Genomic DNA, 17,327 nt, shown 5'->3' with positions numbered 1-17,327 from the left:
AGTTGGAAAACTAAAGCAAATAACATAGCAATGCAGAAACTAAGCAGCCAATTTACAGAACTATTTGAAAAGAGATACATTAGCGAAAATCACTTTGAATAAGGAAACTGTAGAATATCCAAAGAAAAACCAGTGCGACCTTAAGAAACAACTACAATTTGGTGTAGGATTTTCAGTGAGGAGAAATATCGTAAATTCAATAAGGAACTTGACATCTTCTCCTCAGAAACAAAGTCTCAGTGTAAAAACTGGCACAGAAAAGAAACACAGAAATACTGCTGGATTACACCCTCCTCACAAATGAACCAATAGATATAGTGATACATTAACTGGCTTCTATTATACGTTTTATTTAAAATTGATGTCAACCTATTTTCTGGCGTGTTCCCACAAGAGAAAAACAGGAAATGCCCAAGTATTCACTTAGGACAGTTTCAAATACAACATGTGGGGCAAAAATAATGAGGAGAATACTAGATTTTGATCATCAAGCATCGTTAGTTTGTTACTAAAAGTGACATTACAACCAAACAGATCCAAACCATAAATGAACTAAATCCCACCAACTTCTCCAAAATTTCTAGCACTTTCTTTGCAAATGTCCACAGTCAAAATCCTTCCAACTGGCTGTAACTAAACACACATTCTTGAAAGCAGCTTAGTAGCAAAGTAGCAGACAAAATGAACTAACGCCAGGACAACCCTGCCCCTCCCTCCTCCTCCACTCCCTCCCACCATGGCCATGAGAGATCACAAACCACATAAACTCACAATTCACCTGAGTACAATGATTAAGAAATGCACTGAAACATTGCTAAAAAATTACATTGCCACTTGGCTGACATCCCGAGAAGGTTATGTCAGTGAAATTGGATGAAAATGGCTGCATTTCCATACTGCAAACACTACAATGAAGAGATTCTTCACAGCTTCAAGATGCTACAAAAACTGCTGATCAAGAGGGCAAGGCTGCTCAGGAGCCTCACCTTTTTGCAGCAAAATGAACTCTACAGTGTGCCATTTCGACCTTGATATGGGAGCCCATCTGTGTTAACAGACCACAACTTCCAAAACTGCACCTTGCATCAAGTATCTCTGCCTACACTCAGTAATAGGTGGGTGGAAGCACCTTCACAGACCTCTGCAAGTGGAGATATACAGCAAAACAGTACAAGTTTCACCAGCGTCCTAATGCTAGCTGCAGAACACCGACAATAGTAATTTGAGACCCATCATCAATCTGGGCAGGAAGCCATTGATGAGGCAACAACGTCTGTGTTGCCAAAAGACCTGAATTTAGCACCAGTAGCAAGATGTTAAACACGTGATCAGCAGCAGCATCGAGCAAACCACCTGTGGGCTCCCCTCTAATAATGCTGAAGAAGTGAGAAGGAAGACCTGCACAGTCCTCGACAAGGCCAAAACGTCGAAGACCAACCTCTCGGTGGCAGAATGCCGTGTAATACAGGCCCTCTGAGAGGACGACAATGTAGTGGGCCTACCAGCAGACAAAGGCAATGTGACAATGTTGTTAATGTCAAATGATCAGTGCCAGAACATTGACACATTGCTAAAGGGTCACATACAAGCAAATCGAGAAGAATCCACAACATGTGATGCAGAAGACTACCTCACTCTTCGAGAGCTCAGGTCCAGACAACAATACTGTCAGAATGCTTTACTCCTAGCACCTGTATCACAGTGGCTGTATGGCCTTCCACAAAAACACACAACAAGGGAATCCCACTAGATATGAAAGCAAACACAATAATTTGCCAACATATGGCATAGCCAAACATCTGCCACAACTGTTGAAACTTGTGGGTCATTGTCCATATTGAGTCAAGAACTAGACAGCAATCAAACAACAGAAAATCCAGGTTGGAATGTAACAGTATTATGAGAAGGAAAGCTGCTACTCACCATATAGTGGACATGGTGAGTCACAGACACAACAAAAAGACTCTCACGATTATAGCTTTTAGCCGTTAGCGCCTTCGTCAACAATAATTAAAAAAAAATAAAAAAAAAGAACCCCCCACATACACACACACCTGCAGTCCCAGGCAACTGAAACCACACTACGAGCAGCAGCACCAGTGCATGATGGGAGTGGCAAATGGGTGAGGGTAAGGAGGAGGCTGGAGCGGGGAGGGGGAGGGATAGTATGGTGGGGGTGGCAGACAGTGAAGTGTTGCAAATTAGACGGAGTGCAGGGGAGAGATGGGGAGTGGAGAGGAGGGGGGGGGGGCGGCTGGAAGTAGCGGAAAAGGAGAGAAGTGAAAAGACTGGGTGTGGTGGTGGAATGACGGCTGTGTAGTGCTGGAATGGGAACAGGGAAGGGGCTGGATGGGTGAGGACAGTGACTAACGAAGGTTGAGGCCAGGAGGGTTCGGTAACATAGGATGTATCGCAGGGAAAGTTCCCACCTGCGCAGTTCAGAAAAGCTGGTGTTGGTGGGAAGAATCCACATGGCACAGGCTGCGAAGCAGTCACTGAAATAAAGGATATCATGTTTGGCATTGTGTTCAGCAACAGGGTGGTCCACTTGTTTCTTGGCCACAGTTTGTCGGTGGCCATTCATGCAGACACACAGCTTGTTCGTTGTCATGCCTACACAGAAGGTGGCACAGTAGTTGCAGCTTAGCTTGTAAATCATGACTGGTTTCACAGGTAGCTGTGTCTTTGATGGGATAGGTAATGTTAATGACTGGACTGGAGTAGGTAGTGGTGGGAGGACGTATGGGACAGGTTTTGCATCTAGGTCTATTACAGGAGTATGAGCCCCATGAGGTAAGGGGTTGGGAGCAGGTCCCTTACCTCATGACATGGCTCATACCCTGTAATGGCAGCATACCTATACAACAATCTTGAAAGCTTCCCAAGGTACGGACATGCGTCTAAAAAAAAAAAAGGTTGGAAAAAACGAAGGAGGAGGTAAGGATGAAACCAGCTATAAAAGAACAACAAAGTGCCACTGGTTGGTGGGAAAAACAGAGCCAAAACCAGCCAAGTTATGTTCTGTGACAAGATATAAGTGTTCCACATCAGACTAACAAGTTCCAAGCTATTGTAAGAGGTTTCCAGCTATACCCAACCAGAGTCTGTGAAGACAATATTGCCTAACCATTACAGAAGACTATAAAAATCACATTATTGGATAGAATGGAGAACTAAGTTCACTGCTTGGAGGTCATCAATTCAAATTGAGATTAATGAGCAGGATAGCTTCAGAGTTTTTCCTATTGCAGTAACAGTGGGGCACTCTATCAAAAGGTATGGCACTGGTAAAGAGGCAACACATGCAGTAGTAATAACATAGGGCAGCTTATTTAAGAATGTACTTCTGGGCAATTCCAATGTGGTCAATGTGGATTTAGCTAAGAACTGTAGATACTGGGTGGGACATTCTACATGAAGATGATGGTAGAACATTTTACAGTACATAGATATCTTGCAGCAACAACAACATGCTCCACGACAATGGGAGTCAATGGGTCAGTGCTGCTTGTAAGTCAGGGCACATTACATGAATTTCAATATGTCCTTGTCAGGCGCAGCTCATGGTTTTCACACTGGTGAAGGCTGCGAAATTTATCGCTCAGAACAGTAGCTCATGCTACTAAATAACAACAAAAGTTAACTCCAAGATAAAATCCATGGATAGCTTATTTATCCTCCAACATCACATTTCCTTACTGTTTACCACAACAAATCATAGTAAAAGACGTGTCTTGGAGAGATCTTTAATGCGCTGTATGTTAGCTTTATTGCATGCTTATTGTGTTTGGTATTTTCATTTCTAAACTTCAGACAGTTAATGTTTTCTGCATTCAAACCACAGTGTTTATGAGTTCGCTTGACAAAACAGCGATCTTGCAGTGACATCACGGATCCTGTGCCGTGATTGGCTGACATGCACAACGTGAGCAAACCGCCATGGTAGTTTACACACCATATTTGTCATATTTGTACTTGTGTATTACAAAAATATGCATTTTAAGTGATAAACTGCACTCAACCACTCAGCTGCATTTTGTGCATTGCTCTGTTAAAATTGCTTGTATACCCTTGACTGTTTTTGTTCTTGATTCATGTTTACATTGGCTCTGAGTGCACCAATTTCCTTCACTTTCATCTTAACCACATGTTTCAAAATTTTACCTAATAAATTGCACAATGAATTCACATTGTGTTGGTTTCAAATTCGTGTATGCTGCTGTTATTCACAAGAAAGCAAAACTCACTGAAGTCACGCATAGCACACTCAGAAAAAGGAACTTGCTAATAATGCATGTTACCTGCAGTCTGCAAGCAAGGAAACTAAAGTAATAGAATACATTTCACACAGGGGTTATATTTCGTGCTGTTTTACCTTAAATCATTAGTGACATTCTCATTATGTGGTGATACTTACATTACCGTACTATAGTGCAGCCTGGCGGGACATTTGCAAACTTATTCCAAAGGTAGATAGACCAGCCAATGGCAGAAAGGAAAAAAAAAACTGTCAAAAACAGTATCGAAAAAATAACACTAAACATTGATTAATGACGCATCAAAACATAACAGATATATACAGAGACAGGGATTTTATAGTGAATTATCAGCAACTCTGTTCATTCCCTTTTGATGTAAGCAGTGGTACATGAAAATTGTGTGCAGGTTGGTAGGACACCCTTAGGCTGAAACACCAGAGCCTTCGGGACACCTATAAGAGCCGTATTCCAAGGAAGCCATGCCCCTAAACCACTGCTACACAGAGCTATGTGGCTTTCAAGGCACAGCCTGAAGACTAGCTACTACCCATTTGAGAATCATCATTTGGTATCACATATCAACAGTTCCAAAATGATAACCTGCATTATTTAAATTTGCATGGGAATATGCGAAATGTGATCTGATAATTTAAATTTGGTACAACGTTCTACATCTACATCCATACTCCACTAGCCACCTGACGATGTGTGGCGGAGGGTAGTTTGAGTACCTCTATTGGTTCTCCCTTCTATTCCAGTCTCGTATTGTTCGTGGAAAGAAAGACTGTCGGTATGCCCCTGTGTGGGCTCTAATCTCTCTGATTTTATCCTCATGGTCTCTTCGCGAGATATACGTAGGAGGGAGCAATATACTGCTTGACTCCTCGGTGAAGGTATGTTCTCAAAACTTCAACAAAAGCCCGTACCGAGCTACTGAGCATCTCTCCTGCAGAGTCTTCCACTGGAGTTTTTCTATCATCTCTATAACACTTTTGCGATTACTAAATGATCCTGTAACGAAGCACGCTGCTCTCCGTTGGATCTCCTCTATCTCTTCTATCAACCCTATCTGGTACGAATCCCACACTGGTGACCAGTACTCAAGGAGTGGACGAACAAGCGTACTGTAACCTACTTCTTTTGTTTTCAGATTGTATTTCCTTAGGATTCTTCCAATGAATCTCAGTCTGGCATCTGCTTTACCAACGATCAACTTTGAATGATCATTTCATTTTAAATCACTCCTAATGCCTGCTCCCAGATGATTTATGGAAGTAACTGCTTCCAATTGCTGACTTGCTATACTGTAGCTAAATGATAAAGGATCTTTCTTTCTATGTATTCGCAGCACATTACACTTGTCTACATTGAAATCCAATTGCCATTCCCTGCACCATGCGTCAATTCGTTGCAGATCCTCCTGCATTTCAGTACAATTTTCCATTGTTACAACCTCTCGATATACTACAGCATCATCCGCAAAAAGCCTCAGTGAACTTCCGATGTTATCCACAGGGCCATTTATGTATACTGGGAATAGTAACGGTCCTACGACACTCCCCTGCGGCACACCTGAAATCACTCTTACTTCGCAAGACTTCTCTCCATTGAGAATGACATGCTGCATTCTTTTATCTAGGAACTCTTCAATCCAATCACACAATTGGTCTGATAGTCCACATGCCCTTACTTTGTTCATTAAACGACTGTGGGGAACTCTATCGAACGCCTTGCAGAAGTCAAGAAACATTATTTAGGAATTCTGTCTCAGAGCCTTTAATTACAAGTCATGCCTGGTCCTTACTGACAGCCTTCTTGGCCAAATGATCTAATAGTTTGTTTACAGGGTTATGCCCCATTGTTGTGGGTATGGTGGACTCAAAGGCTTTGGTGGTCAGTAAGAAGGTCTTGAATATCTCAGGGATGGCAGTGAGTTATGGTGTGCTCAGAGTCACTTCTGTAAGTATCATGTGAGAGTGTGTGATTATATCAAAAAGCTCATGTTCAGAATAAAAGGACAGATAAATACTCTCGACTATTCTTTTATGGAGGTGGAAGGTGGAAGGTGGGAGGGTAACTTTCACATGCTGCGGTTTAGGCAAAGTGTGTTACTAGTTTTAGCAGCAATGATGAGTCAGACTGAGTGACATTACCCTAACAGATGCCTAGGTTACTAGAGGACAGCTGTTGTCCACAAATATTGCATACTTTGTCCATATTTGAGAGCAGGTGGTGACAGTCCCTACAGTGGTTACAAATATTTCCCAATTTTCTTTCTTGTGGATTAAAAATAGAATGTGGGTATGGACTCAAAGACTTTTCAAGGTGATAAGTGTATCTCTCAATGAATGTTGCTCATGTTGCTGGAGAGCCTGTCTATGATTTTTAATGCTGATGGCTATTTCAAGGTTTCATTAGAGTATAGGTTTCTTGCAGTGAAATCCTGAAGAAAAAGAGGTTTCTGCTTTTGCCAGCTGTGATATCAGAGTATTGGTCTATCAGAGGATAACTTCACTTTACCATTGGGAGGGAAGACCAGGATTTAAGGAAAAGTCATTGGCATTCTTTTTATTCAAGATTGGTGAGTATTTTTGATGGGTTTCAGTGCGGCAGAGATAGAACCATCAGAAACTGGTCACTTGCATACATCGGTAAGCACCTTCCAAAAGGTTGGTGGGAGAAAGCCAAGATTACAGATGAATATTGATAGCCGAGACAGAGCCATATGCAAAGTTAAAGTGGAAGACGTAGAGTTTGCGATACAGAGATTATAATTTTAAAAACACTTTTTCTAGTAGACCACACCACTGAGAAATTTTGAAACTGTTCCACAAACTCTTGTGGGCATTAACATCGCCCATGATGAGGAGCGGTGGAGATAGCAGAAAGATCAAATCTATAATCATCTAATACATGACCTTCCCATCTGGACGTACGTAAATATTACAAAATGTAAAATCTATGTTTGTTTATATATGTTCAGCTATCACACTCGTAGAAGTGCCGAGTACAATCTGTTAACTAAAACTAATTTTCTGGCCTCAAATCATTTCCCTCCTGGGGTCAGCTTGGGTTCTGTAATATAAGACTACTGTAAAATTTAAACTTTCACAGCCAGAAAGGTTAAAATTACTGAAATTCTCCAGGCTGTTAGGTATTTTCTTCCAGGGCACATTGATTAACATGTGCTGGTGTAAGCTGGCACCAGCACACCGTGTGGCATAGCAGTCACAAGATCGATTGAGGCCAACGACAGACAGACATGCTACCAACGCCCTCTCGGCTGTCAGTATTTAGGATCGCTGCTGCGGACTGGAGAGCCAGTTCGTTAGTTCGTCCCAGTTAGTTCAAGTAAGTTTGAGCCTGTTGCACCCAGTGAGTTCCAGAGTATCACCAAGTTGGAGAAGTCGGAGCCGCAGACTTAACCTCTAGCACAGAGACAGGCAGCATATAACAACCTTATAGTGAACATTGCGGACTTCTACTTCACTGGCAGTGAGGCTAAGGTGAACTACACAGAGATCTTGTACCACAGCACATGGAAGCTTAAGTTAAGTAGCTCTTAGTTTATGTTAATAAAGAACATAGTTAATAATTGCATACAGTTCATGTTATAGAATGACGATACCAGCCACCAATCAATATACTGCCTTGCTTCCCATAAAAGCAGCTAACGAGGATCCAACATAACAGATCTGCGACGACCACAGCATAACAGACTGGAGGACTTTAGTAATGTTTCTAGGAGAGCAGTCTGATGGGAATCGGGCTTCCTCTACAGCTATACCAACTTTAATTAGGTGAAGGAAATATCTGTTGCTCTTTCATGGGATAATTTTCTATTTTTTAGGGGGGAAACAGAGTGAAAGAGGTGAGCATTTCTACCACAGTCTATCTTTCCCTTTGATTTCTTCTTTTTCTTCTGGGTTATAGTTCCAGTTCGGTAATGTCTCAGTGGGGTTCTGAAACTGGAGATGAACCACCCACTGCCATTGCTAGGGTCTATCACACACACACACACACACACACACACACACACACACACACACACACACACACACCACGGGAATGAGGATGACTTGCATCTTTGTTGCAACATGTGCAGGTGGAGGGTAAAACCTGCTAATGTGGAATGTCCTCGATTAGCCAGAAATAGCAATAAGATGTAAGTGCAAGGGATGGAAGATGGACCAAAATCAAAAACCCTGGGCAAGCACACTCTACATCAAAGACGTCAACACCGTTTACGGGCTGGAGGATAAGGCTGCGTTCACAGTGTGCCTCAGGTGGGGATGGCATGTACCGGACCAGCCTGTGCCTACCCAGCTCAAGTTGCCATCCTAGAGGTTCACACTGCATGTCGGGCTATGAAGACAAGAAATGGGGAAATCCATTTCCTGATTTTTCTTATTGTATAAGCTCTTGGCACTGTATAAGACTATACCACATCATTTTATGAACTTACTTTTCACTTAAAAGCTTTACTTTCCTCACAAAACAAGAAAGCACCTACTTTTCATTTCGCGTGATTTTTTCTTTTCCATAAAGTTTCTCAATCAATTTGGAAAAAAATATGCAGTTAAAAAAAATCTGATTTTTGTACACATGGTAGTGTAGCACCTCAGCTTTTTAAGAACACATTTACCTTTTCATAATTCGTAACAGTCATTGTAAAATGACACTATTTGTCCTGCAGTGAAAAAGTTTGGTAGAAGGAAGTTTATACATTAGTGTGAGTGAAATGTAGCTAAGAGTACAAAAAAGTTTTTGAAATGGTAGTGACACTGATGTCTCTTCATTCACAATACAAACTAATTACTGATTGGTCAATGCTGCAATTGCAAGCCTACAGAGTTCACATGAGCTTAGTGTGGTTTAGTGTAGTGTCAAACACTGTAGGGTAGAAAAAACGAACAATCAATGCAGGCCTCGTGTCAACCCTACATGTTATTTTAATACTCAATGTCTAGAAAAATCCAAATGTATACGAATTTTTATCTCGGTGGCATCTGATTTTACTGGACAATCATCTGCTATGGTTCTACAGTGCACCACATTTTACACTGTAAAAGGCAAACAATTATTTACTGTGTCTCATCCTACAATGAGTAGAACATACATTTCATCTTTGGAAGTAGAAGAGAAAAATAAATTAATTTAATACCACTCTCTCCTGTAGGTGGACTGTAATAACAGCTCACAACATTCTACTTAATTCCTTTCTAGTTGGAGATGAAAATCAGCAGATGTTAAAAATATAATTACATTTACAGGTGTTTCTATGTCTAAGTTTGACTAATATGCAAGATGTTCAGTTTTGATATTTTTGCTTTTCTTGTTTTTGGAAATTGTAAATAATTACGTGCTTTAGATTGACCCTGTCTCCACTTTCAGGCCTCTTGAAAGAAGTGTATAAGGCAGGGAAGAGTTGTATAAACCAATACTATAGGTGACCACCAATAAAATGTTGGTTCTACTATGTTCATTATTAATCAGTTATTAGCCACTGTGTTATGTCTATTATTTTACAAGTATTGTGTGATTTTTCTTACGAAAAATATATGAGTATATAGTGTACAAACTGCCAGCAACTGTCACAATTTTCTTCTTTTTATTGTCCATACTTTCAAACATACAAATTATTTTTGAAGTGCCAAAATGTTCTAGAGTAGATAAAATGTCTATAAAACGATGCACTGTACAACGTACTTCCAGTGAGACAGTTGCAATTCCTGAAATCCATCGTCCATGGCCACTAGCCTGCCAAGGGGCATCACTGTCCTAGATCCTCCTCGGATAAACCACGAAAACCCACCGCATTATGCCACACACAAACAGACCCAGCCTGCAGGCAGGTTGGTGAGACTAGATCTGATAGCACACGTTGTTGACATACCTACCTTACCTCTGAGCAAATGTACTCGCTCATCCCCATGTGCACAGTCGAGGGAAACACAGTCACTTGTGAGTGAGTGGTCTAACATAATGGTGTCTCTATGTTTTCAAAACAGGAACATTGGAGTTGGATCAAGATTGAATGTGCCAGAGGTCGTACAGCACAACAGTGTCATCAAGGTCTTCAAGAGAAATGCTGGGAATCGGCATTGCTGTACAGAACAGTGGCACGTTGGGTAAAAGCCTTCAACAAAGGTCGGCAAACTGTGGCAGACACGCATCGGGCAGGTCGTCCTAGCATCTCTGAAGAAGAAGTGCATGCTGTTGCCGCATTAGTGGGCAGTGAGCGACACCATACGATTTGTGAGCTCACCCAAGAAACAGGATTAGCGCATACGACTGTGCTTCACATCCTGAAGGAACGCCTGGACATGCGAAAAACTGCATCACGATGGGTTCCGCATGACTTGACAGAAATGAAAAAGTGGATGCATTATGACACTGCTCACACACACTTGGAACACTATGAGCGCGAAGGAGAGGCTTTCTTACGCCGTATCGTAACACTGAATGACACAAGGGCCACATCGTATGAGGCAAAACCAAAACGTCAACGTCAATCCAAAGAATGGTGTCATTATGGGTCGCCGCAAAAGTCAAAAGTGCATCAGAGCCCCAGTATGGTGATTCTCATGTACGACTGTGATGGTGTTATCCTAATGCATTATGTTCCTCCACGGCAGACTATCAATGCACAGTATTACTGTTCATTTTTGGAGCATCACCTGCGACCAGCTTTGCGAAATAAGCAGCAACGCTTTTTGTGCAACCCACCTATTGTTTTGCATGACAATCTGCAGGCGCGTACAGTGCAAGCTGTGGCTGCTCTTTTCGGTTGATGGGACTGTTAAGTACTGTACCATCCACCAAAGTCCTTGTGACTTTGATTTGATTCCAGAAGGAACAACTTGGTGGCATTCGCTTCAGAACTGTTCCAGAGATTTGACAGGCAGAAGACCATTCCATTTGCACCATCAACAGAACAGGCTCTGCTAATGGTATACTACGCCTTCCACATCGCTGGCAACGGGTTCTACACAATGCTGATGACTACTTTGAAGGACAGTAAAAGGTGCAAACATTTAACTCTTTTGTAACGGTTGTGAATAAATAGTTGCCACTATTTAACCCAACCCTCGTGAATAATACTTGCAATTGTTCCGCCAATGAGATGTTAAGGGATTTGTCCTTTAATTGAAATAAAATGAGAAATAGAAAATACAAAGTGTTTTTCATTCAAAATAAGAATAATTGACAGATGCAATACAGTGACAGATACTGATTAACATTTGGCAAGTCACTGTTAAAAAAAAAAAAAAAAAAAAAAAAAAAAAAACACAGACAGGGTACATCTGATACATATATTGCAGATGCTGAAGTGTAGCTCCACCAGCTTGCGGTGGTTGCCAGCAAGCACCGGGAATATTAAACATTCTGGACAATGCTGGCATGGCATGGGCCAGCTCTCACTGCACCAGAGTATGGTCCAGCTGCCAGTATGAACACCACAATGCTAAACAATGGGTTCGATGTCCAGGTGCAGCACGGCCCAGCACAGCTTGGCTCAGTCCAGTGCAGCACGCAGTGTGAACACACCCTAGCCCAAGAAGAGGAACTACAGCATGGGGTAAGAAGAACTACCACAATGGCATTGTGCTCACCACACGTGTGTTCATGAAAGATCCGTATGCCCCTTGAAAAGACGAATGCATTATTGCTAGATGATTGCAAGTAAATGCTGAAAAGCACTCTGAACTTGTTTATCAAAAAGCAGCTCTCTTTAAATATTAGAAAATGCAAGAGAATGTCCACAAAAAAGAAACAGAAAGAATCTGGAATATGACATAACAATGAAAATGAACAGTTTTTGACAATATAATATAAGTAGATAGATAAAAAAATCTATCTCACCAAGCAGCGGCAGGAGAACACACGTATAAAAAAAAAAAAGGTTTTACGTATGCAAGCTTTCAGAGTCATTGGCTTCTTCTTCTGGTTGAAGCAGAAGGAAGAGGGGTGAAGTAAAAGGACTGGAGAGGTTTAGGGAAAGGGGTAAAGTTCAGAAAAGTCACCCAGAACCTGGGACCTTTCTCCTCATCCCGTCCAATAAGCCTCCTCTGACCTGGGGTTCTGGGTGACTTTTCCAAACACTACCCTTTTTTCTAAAAGTCTCAAGTCCTTTCCCTTCAACCCTCTTCCTTCCCCTTCAACCCTTCTACCACTAGATAATGGCGCTGGTTCCGAAAGCTTGCATACGTAAAACTTTTTATATGTGTGTTCTCCTGCCACCACTTGGTGAGCAGATTTTTTATCTATTCAGTTATATTGTCAATATAACAATGAAATAAACCATTTTTGACACAGAAATGAAATTGGATAGATGACCGAAAGGAGTATGTTACTGAAGGTCTATGCCAGCTGTCTGACACCTACATACAGCATCTACCATCAAGATCCCATCCCTATGATTCAAACTGACCTGCAGTCACTCCTTAAAACCTCAGGCCCTCACAAGGAGTAGCCCCTCAATCCATAGGGATAGGATCTTTATGGCAGACGCTGTATGTAGAGGTGTCAGACAGCTGGCGTACACCTTCACTAACATACTCCTTTTGGTCAAGTACCACAGTGGTAGATCCTTTGTCTGCTGGAAGAATGATGATGGGGTCATCAGCTATATGGACTCATGGTGAGGCTGACCTGTTAAAATTCCTGGAATCTCTAAATATCTTCTCCCAATTAAATTTCACATGGTCCTATTCCAAATCCCGTGCCACTTTCCTTGATGTTGATCCTGTCCTCACCAAAGGCCAGCTACACACTTCTGTTCACATTAAACTTACTAAAAAACAACAGTACTTACATTCTGACAGTTGCTATCCTTTCAGTGTCAAACGTTTCCTCCCATACAGTCTTGGCATTTGAGGCAAATGTATTTGTTCAGATGCACATTCTTTTCATCAATACATCACAATTCTCGCCTCAGCCTTCACTGGCTGTAATTACCCCACCAGCCTAGTTCAAAAGCAAATTTCCCAGGCCATCATATCCAATCCTGGTACTGCTGATCCCTCCAAAAAACAACTTTGGAGCAGAGCCCTGGTCACTCAGTATTATACTGGTCTGGACTGTACTAACCAGCTACTTTGACAAGGCCATTACTTCCTAAAATCATGCCCTGAAATGAGATCAATTCTGTCTGAGATTTTTGCCCACCACACCTAGAATAGCTTCTTGTCACCCTTCCAACCTCCCCAATATTCTTGTCAGACTCTATGCTCCTTCTGCACCCATCTCCCTCCCTCTGGCTGCTACCCCTGTAACCGTCCTCGCTGCAAGACTTGCCCTATTTACCCTCCTACCACCAACTATACCAGCCCTGTAACTGGCAAAACGCACACTATCAAAGGGAGAGCCACCTGTAAAACAACACCTCATATACCAGCTGCTGCGTAAACACTGTTCGGCCTTTTACATTTACTACCATCAAAGTATCAGCTAGGATGAATGGGCATAGGCAGAGGGTGTATACTGGCTACAAGCAATATCCTGTTGCAGAGCACGCTCTACAACATGACAACTGTGACCTCGGTGCCAGTTTCACCGCACACGCCATCTGCATTTCCCCTAGACACCAGTTTCTCGGAACTCTCGAAGTGGGAATTAGCGCTTCAACATGACCTTGATTCTCACCAACCACCTGGCCTTAATTTAGGTAAATTTATTTTGTCTCAACATTCCTTCACAGCAACTACTCTTTTCTTCACTCTGTTTTAGTTTTGTTCACATTTCATTTGCTTACCTCATCATTTTTCACTGCCCACCTCTGTTACGTAAAATACACTTAGCTTTTCACTATTATTAACTCATGCACGATGTTTAAGCGGTACTCTATGTCTTGCATATTACCCTGTCTTCCACCTTGTAGCTCTCAGGTTTTCAAATCTCATCTGGTGCAGTCCCCAACAATCAGTTTTTCCTTCTCATCCTGTCCAGTAAGTCTCCCAAGACCCACAGTTCTGGGTGACTTTCCTGATATCTACGCCTTTTCCTAGACCTCTCCAGTCCTTTTCATTCACTCATCTTCCTTCCCCTTCAACTCTTCTGCCAGAAGAAGGAGCCACTGGCTCCGAAACCTCGACTAATTATAACCTCCTTTTATGTGCGTGTTCTACCACTGCTTGGTTTATGTATCCAATTACATTTTTTTGTCAATTACATTGTCAAAAAGAATCTAATAGTTTACAACAGAGAGATTATACATAAGCTCCTGAAACCTTCCAGTGTTTAAATACCTAGGAGTTCTCACTTCAAAGCTACATAGCATGGCAGAAACATGTGACATCAGAAGCAGGAAAGGCAAATAAACGACTTACATTTGTTGGGAGAGGTCTGGTTAGGTGTGGGTCATTTGTAAAGAAAGTGGCACAAAAGATGCTGGTGACACCTATTCTACAATATCGCTCTAGTGCTTCAAATCTTATGAAGTGGACTTTGGATAAATTCAGTGAAATGTTGATACGTTCATAACAGATCAGCACAACCCATACACACATGTTATGGGGATGCTCAGGAAAGTTTAATGACAATTCCAGGATTAAAGTAACAAGGTTCATATGAAAACCTGCTGATAAAATTTAGAGACATAATATTACATAAAGGTTGGGAAACAATTCTGCTGTCTTTGTCATATATTGCACAGAGAGTGTTATCACATTCCTATTTATCATCTTTCTATCTTCTCCAATGAACAGCCTTAAGATAGCAGTGCAGGGCTGATAAGTAGTAGCGATAGGAATGTTGTAGACTTTTTACATCATCACAGAAGCAATGTACACCAACACTGGGGCCAAAAAGGTAAGTGACAAATGTCAGTTATGGTGTCTGCAGTGGTCGCTGTGACAGCTAAGGCGAACACAACATGGTACATATGACAATGCAGTTGAATGACCTTAACATAAACACACAGTACCTCAATCAGTGACGACTAAGCTAGGTACAGCCTTTGTGAACACAAGTGGTTCTTTGTTGTCAAAAGTGATCAACATGTGTCTCAACAACAAACACATATAATAAGATTTTTGAAATAATGCAGCTAGAAAAATGTGAAGATTTTATTCCACAAACAGTTAAAGACCAACCAGCCGAGGACAGTTAGGATTGAAGAGAGCTTGTAAAAAAATTGACACTGAAACTTGGGGAAGGCCACCCAGTCTATCTTGTATATGCTCCTATAATTTTTTTTTTTTTTTTTTTTTTTTTTTTTTTTTTTTTTTTTTTGCGCTGTCATTACCTTACCTTCATCTGTCTACTGCTGTTTTGCCTGATTCTCATATCCAAACACTAATAAACACAAAACATACTGTAATACATGACACAACGTACACGATACACACCTTAGTGTACGCTGATGTTCTTTATCAATGTCCAAACTGGAAATTAAATTAAAATCTTCCTCAGAGAGTAGTCTGGTTTGTGTGATGATGTCTATGACTTCATGAATTGTGGTAAAATCCTAAAAAACAACAGAAATGACAGTAACAATACTAACATTTATCATAACAACAACATATCTTGAATGCTGATTAATGTGCAAAAGATAACATACTTAGAGCTAACTGGCATAGGCTCAGCACAAAGCTTCACTATCAGACTGGAAGCCTTGGACCTTTGAGTATCTTAACACATATGAAATTGGAAGGACGACTGCGTAAATCTCCCACCAATGAGTGTCAATACTGATGGACAGCGCTGGTCACAGCAAAAGTTCCACAGGCAGAAGTTTCATATTATTTCAGCCTGGTTGGAGAGAATGTGCGGGAAGTTCAAGGATGTGGAACAAGCTGACTACCTCCTGTTTCCATCAAGTTTCTGATATGTTTAGATACAAAAATCAGTAGACATACAAAAATCTGTAGACAATGTCAAGTTTGTGAGTGTGTTCAGTGGGATTATAAATGTGGAGAAGAAGAAATCTGTCTAAAATCTGCTGACATCTTTTAAATGCATGGGAATAAAATATCCAAATTCATTTTAGGGAATTGTGTTAGAGAATTGTGCCTGAATTTTAAATGAGTAATGTCAGTTTTGATGTGGAAAGCAGGAAAAATACATTGAGAACAATGAAACATGTTTTTCTATTGGGGGGGGGGGGGGGAGGGAGAGAGAGAGAGAGAGAGAGAGAGAGGTAATAACTAGTGACTTTGGCCAATAGTATGTAAAGAAAACTTTTTACTGTCATTAAACTTACAGTGACTCATAAATATCACAAAATTATAGTTTGACTATTTCTGTTGTCCTGATGTGGCTAACACAGAAGAGACACAAGTTTGATTTGCCTGAATATGGCTACACAAGTAAAATTGCACAATAATGACGGCCATAAAATAAAAAGATACATATAGAAGTCGAGCAGTCAGCAACTTGAAATCATTGCTGAACATTAAGGTTGTGATAATTAACAGAAAAATGCTAGGAAGAACTGTGGGTCAATACCCAGACTTCAGATTTGCAGTTGGCACTAACCCACTGAGCTATCTGGGGACACCATTCTACACAATGAAACATAATTTATTTCTACATTAGAAATGTAATAGTATTCTCAGAGAAAATCATTATCTATGTGGCACTGTGCACCACACCATACTGCACCAAATAATATGAATGCACATCCTCTCTTTATTGTCAAATAAGCACCTCCATTGTTTTTTTTCACAGTTTTGTGTGTTTTCTCTGATTAGCCAGCCTCCAAGTTGCTCATTGCTTCTTACAGCAGGAGCAGAGATCATCTGTGGGAGCACATTAGTTGGAAATTCCGAATTACTCACCAGTCCACCTGATCTATTGACCAGCCCTGGAGATGGTATATAGATTTGCATCAGACAAAGATGGGCTGAAAAATTTATATCTATTTCTATATACATATTCCCCCTCAAGCCAATATCCAGTGCACAGCTAAGAGTATCTTATACTAATACTACAATATTAGCAACTTTCTATCTTCGCATATGGAGAGGGGGGAAAAGAAAGTCTATATGCCTCAATTCAGCACCTAATCTCTCACATTATTTCCATGGTCCCTGCACATTATATGCAATAGAAGCACTAGTCCTC

General features: G+C 41.1%; 1 protein-coding gene across 3 annotated transcripts in view; it reads right to left on the bottom strand.

The window, feature by feature from the left end:
- LOC126259859 (vezatin-like) overlaps positions 1–17,327 on the bottom strand; it is a 117,882-nt gene that overhangs the window by 54,422 nt on the left and 46,133 nt on the right. For all 3 annotated transcript variants that reach the window (XM_049956915.1, XM_049956917.1, XM_049956916.1), the window contains one exon: positions 15,611–15,729. In XM_049956915.1, the coding sequence (XP_049812872.1) occupies positions 15,611–15,729 (119 nt within the window). The remainder of the gene's footprint in view (positions 1–15,610; positions 15,730–17,327) is intronic.

This window comes from Schistocerca nitens, chromosome 5, assembly GCF_023898315.1.
Source record: "Schistocerca nitens isolate TAMUIC-IGC-003100 chromosome 5, iqSchNite1.1, whole genome shotgun sequence".
Lineage (NCBI taxonomy): Eukaryota > Metazoa > Arthropoda > Insecta > Orthoptera > Acrididae > Schistocerca > Schistocerca nitens.
This window is presented reverse-complemented; position numbering and strand designations above follow the sequence as displayed.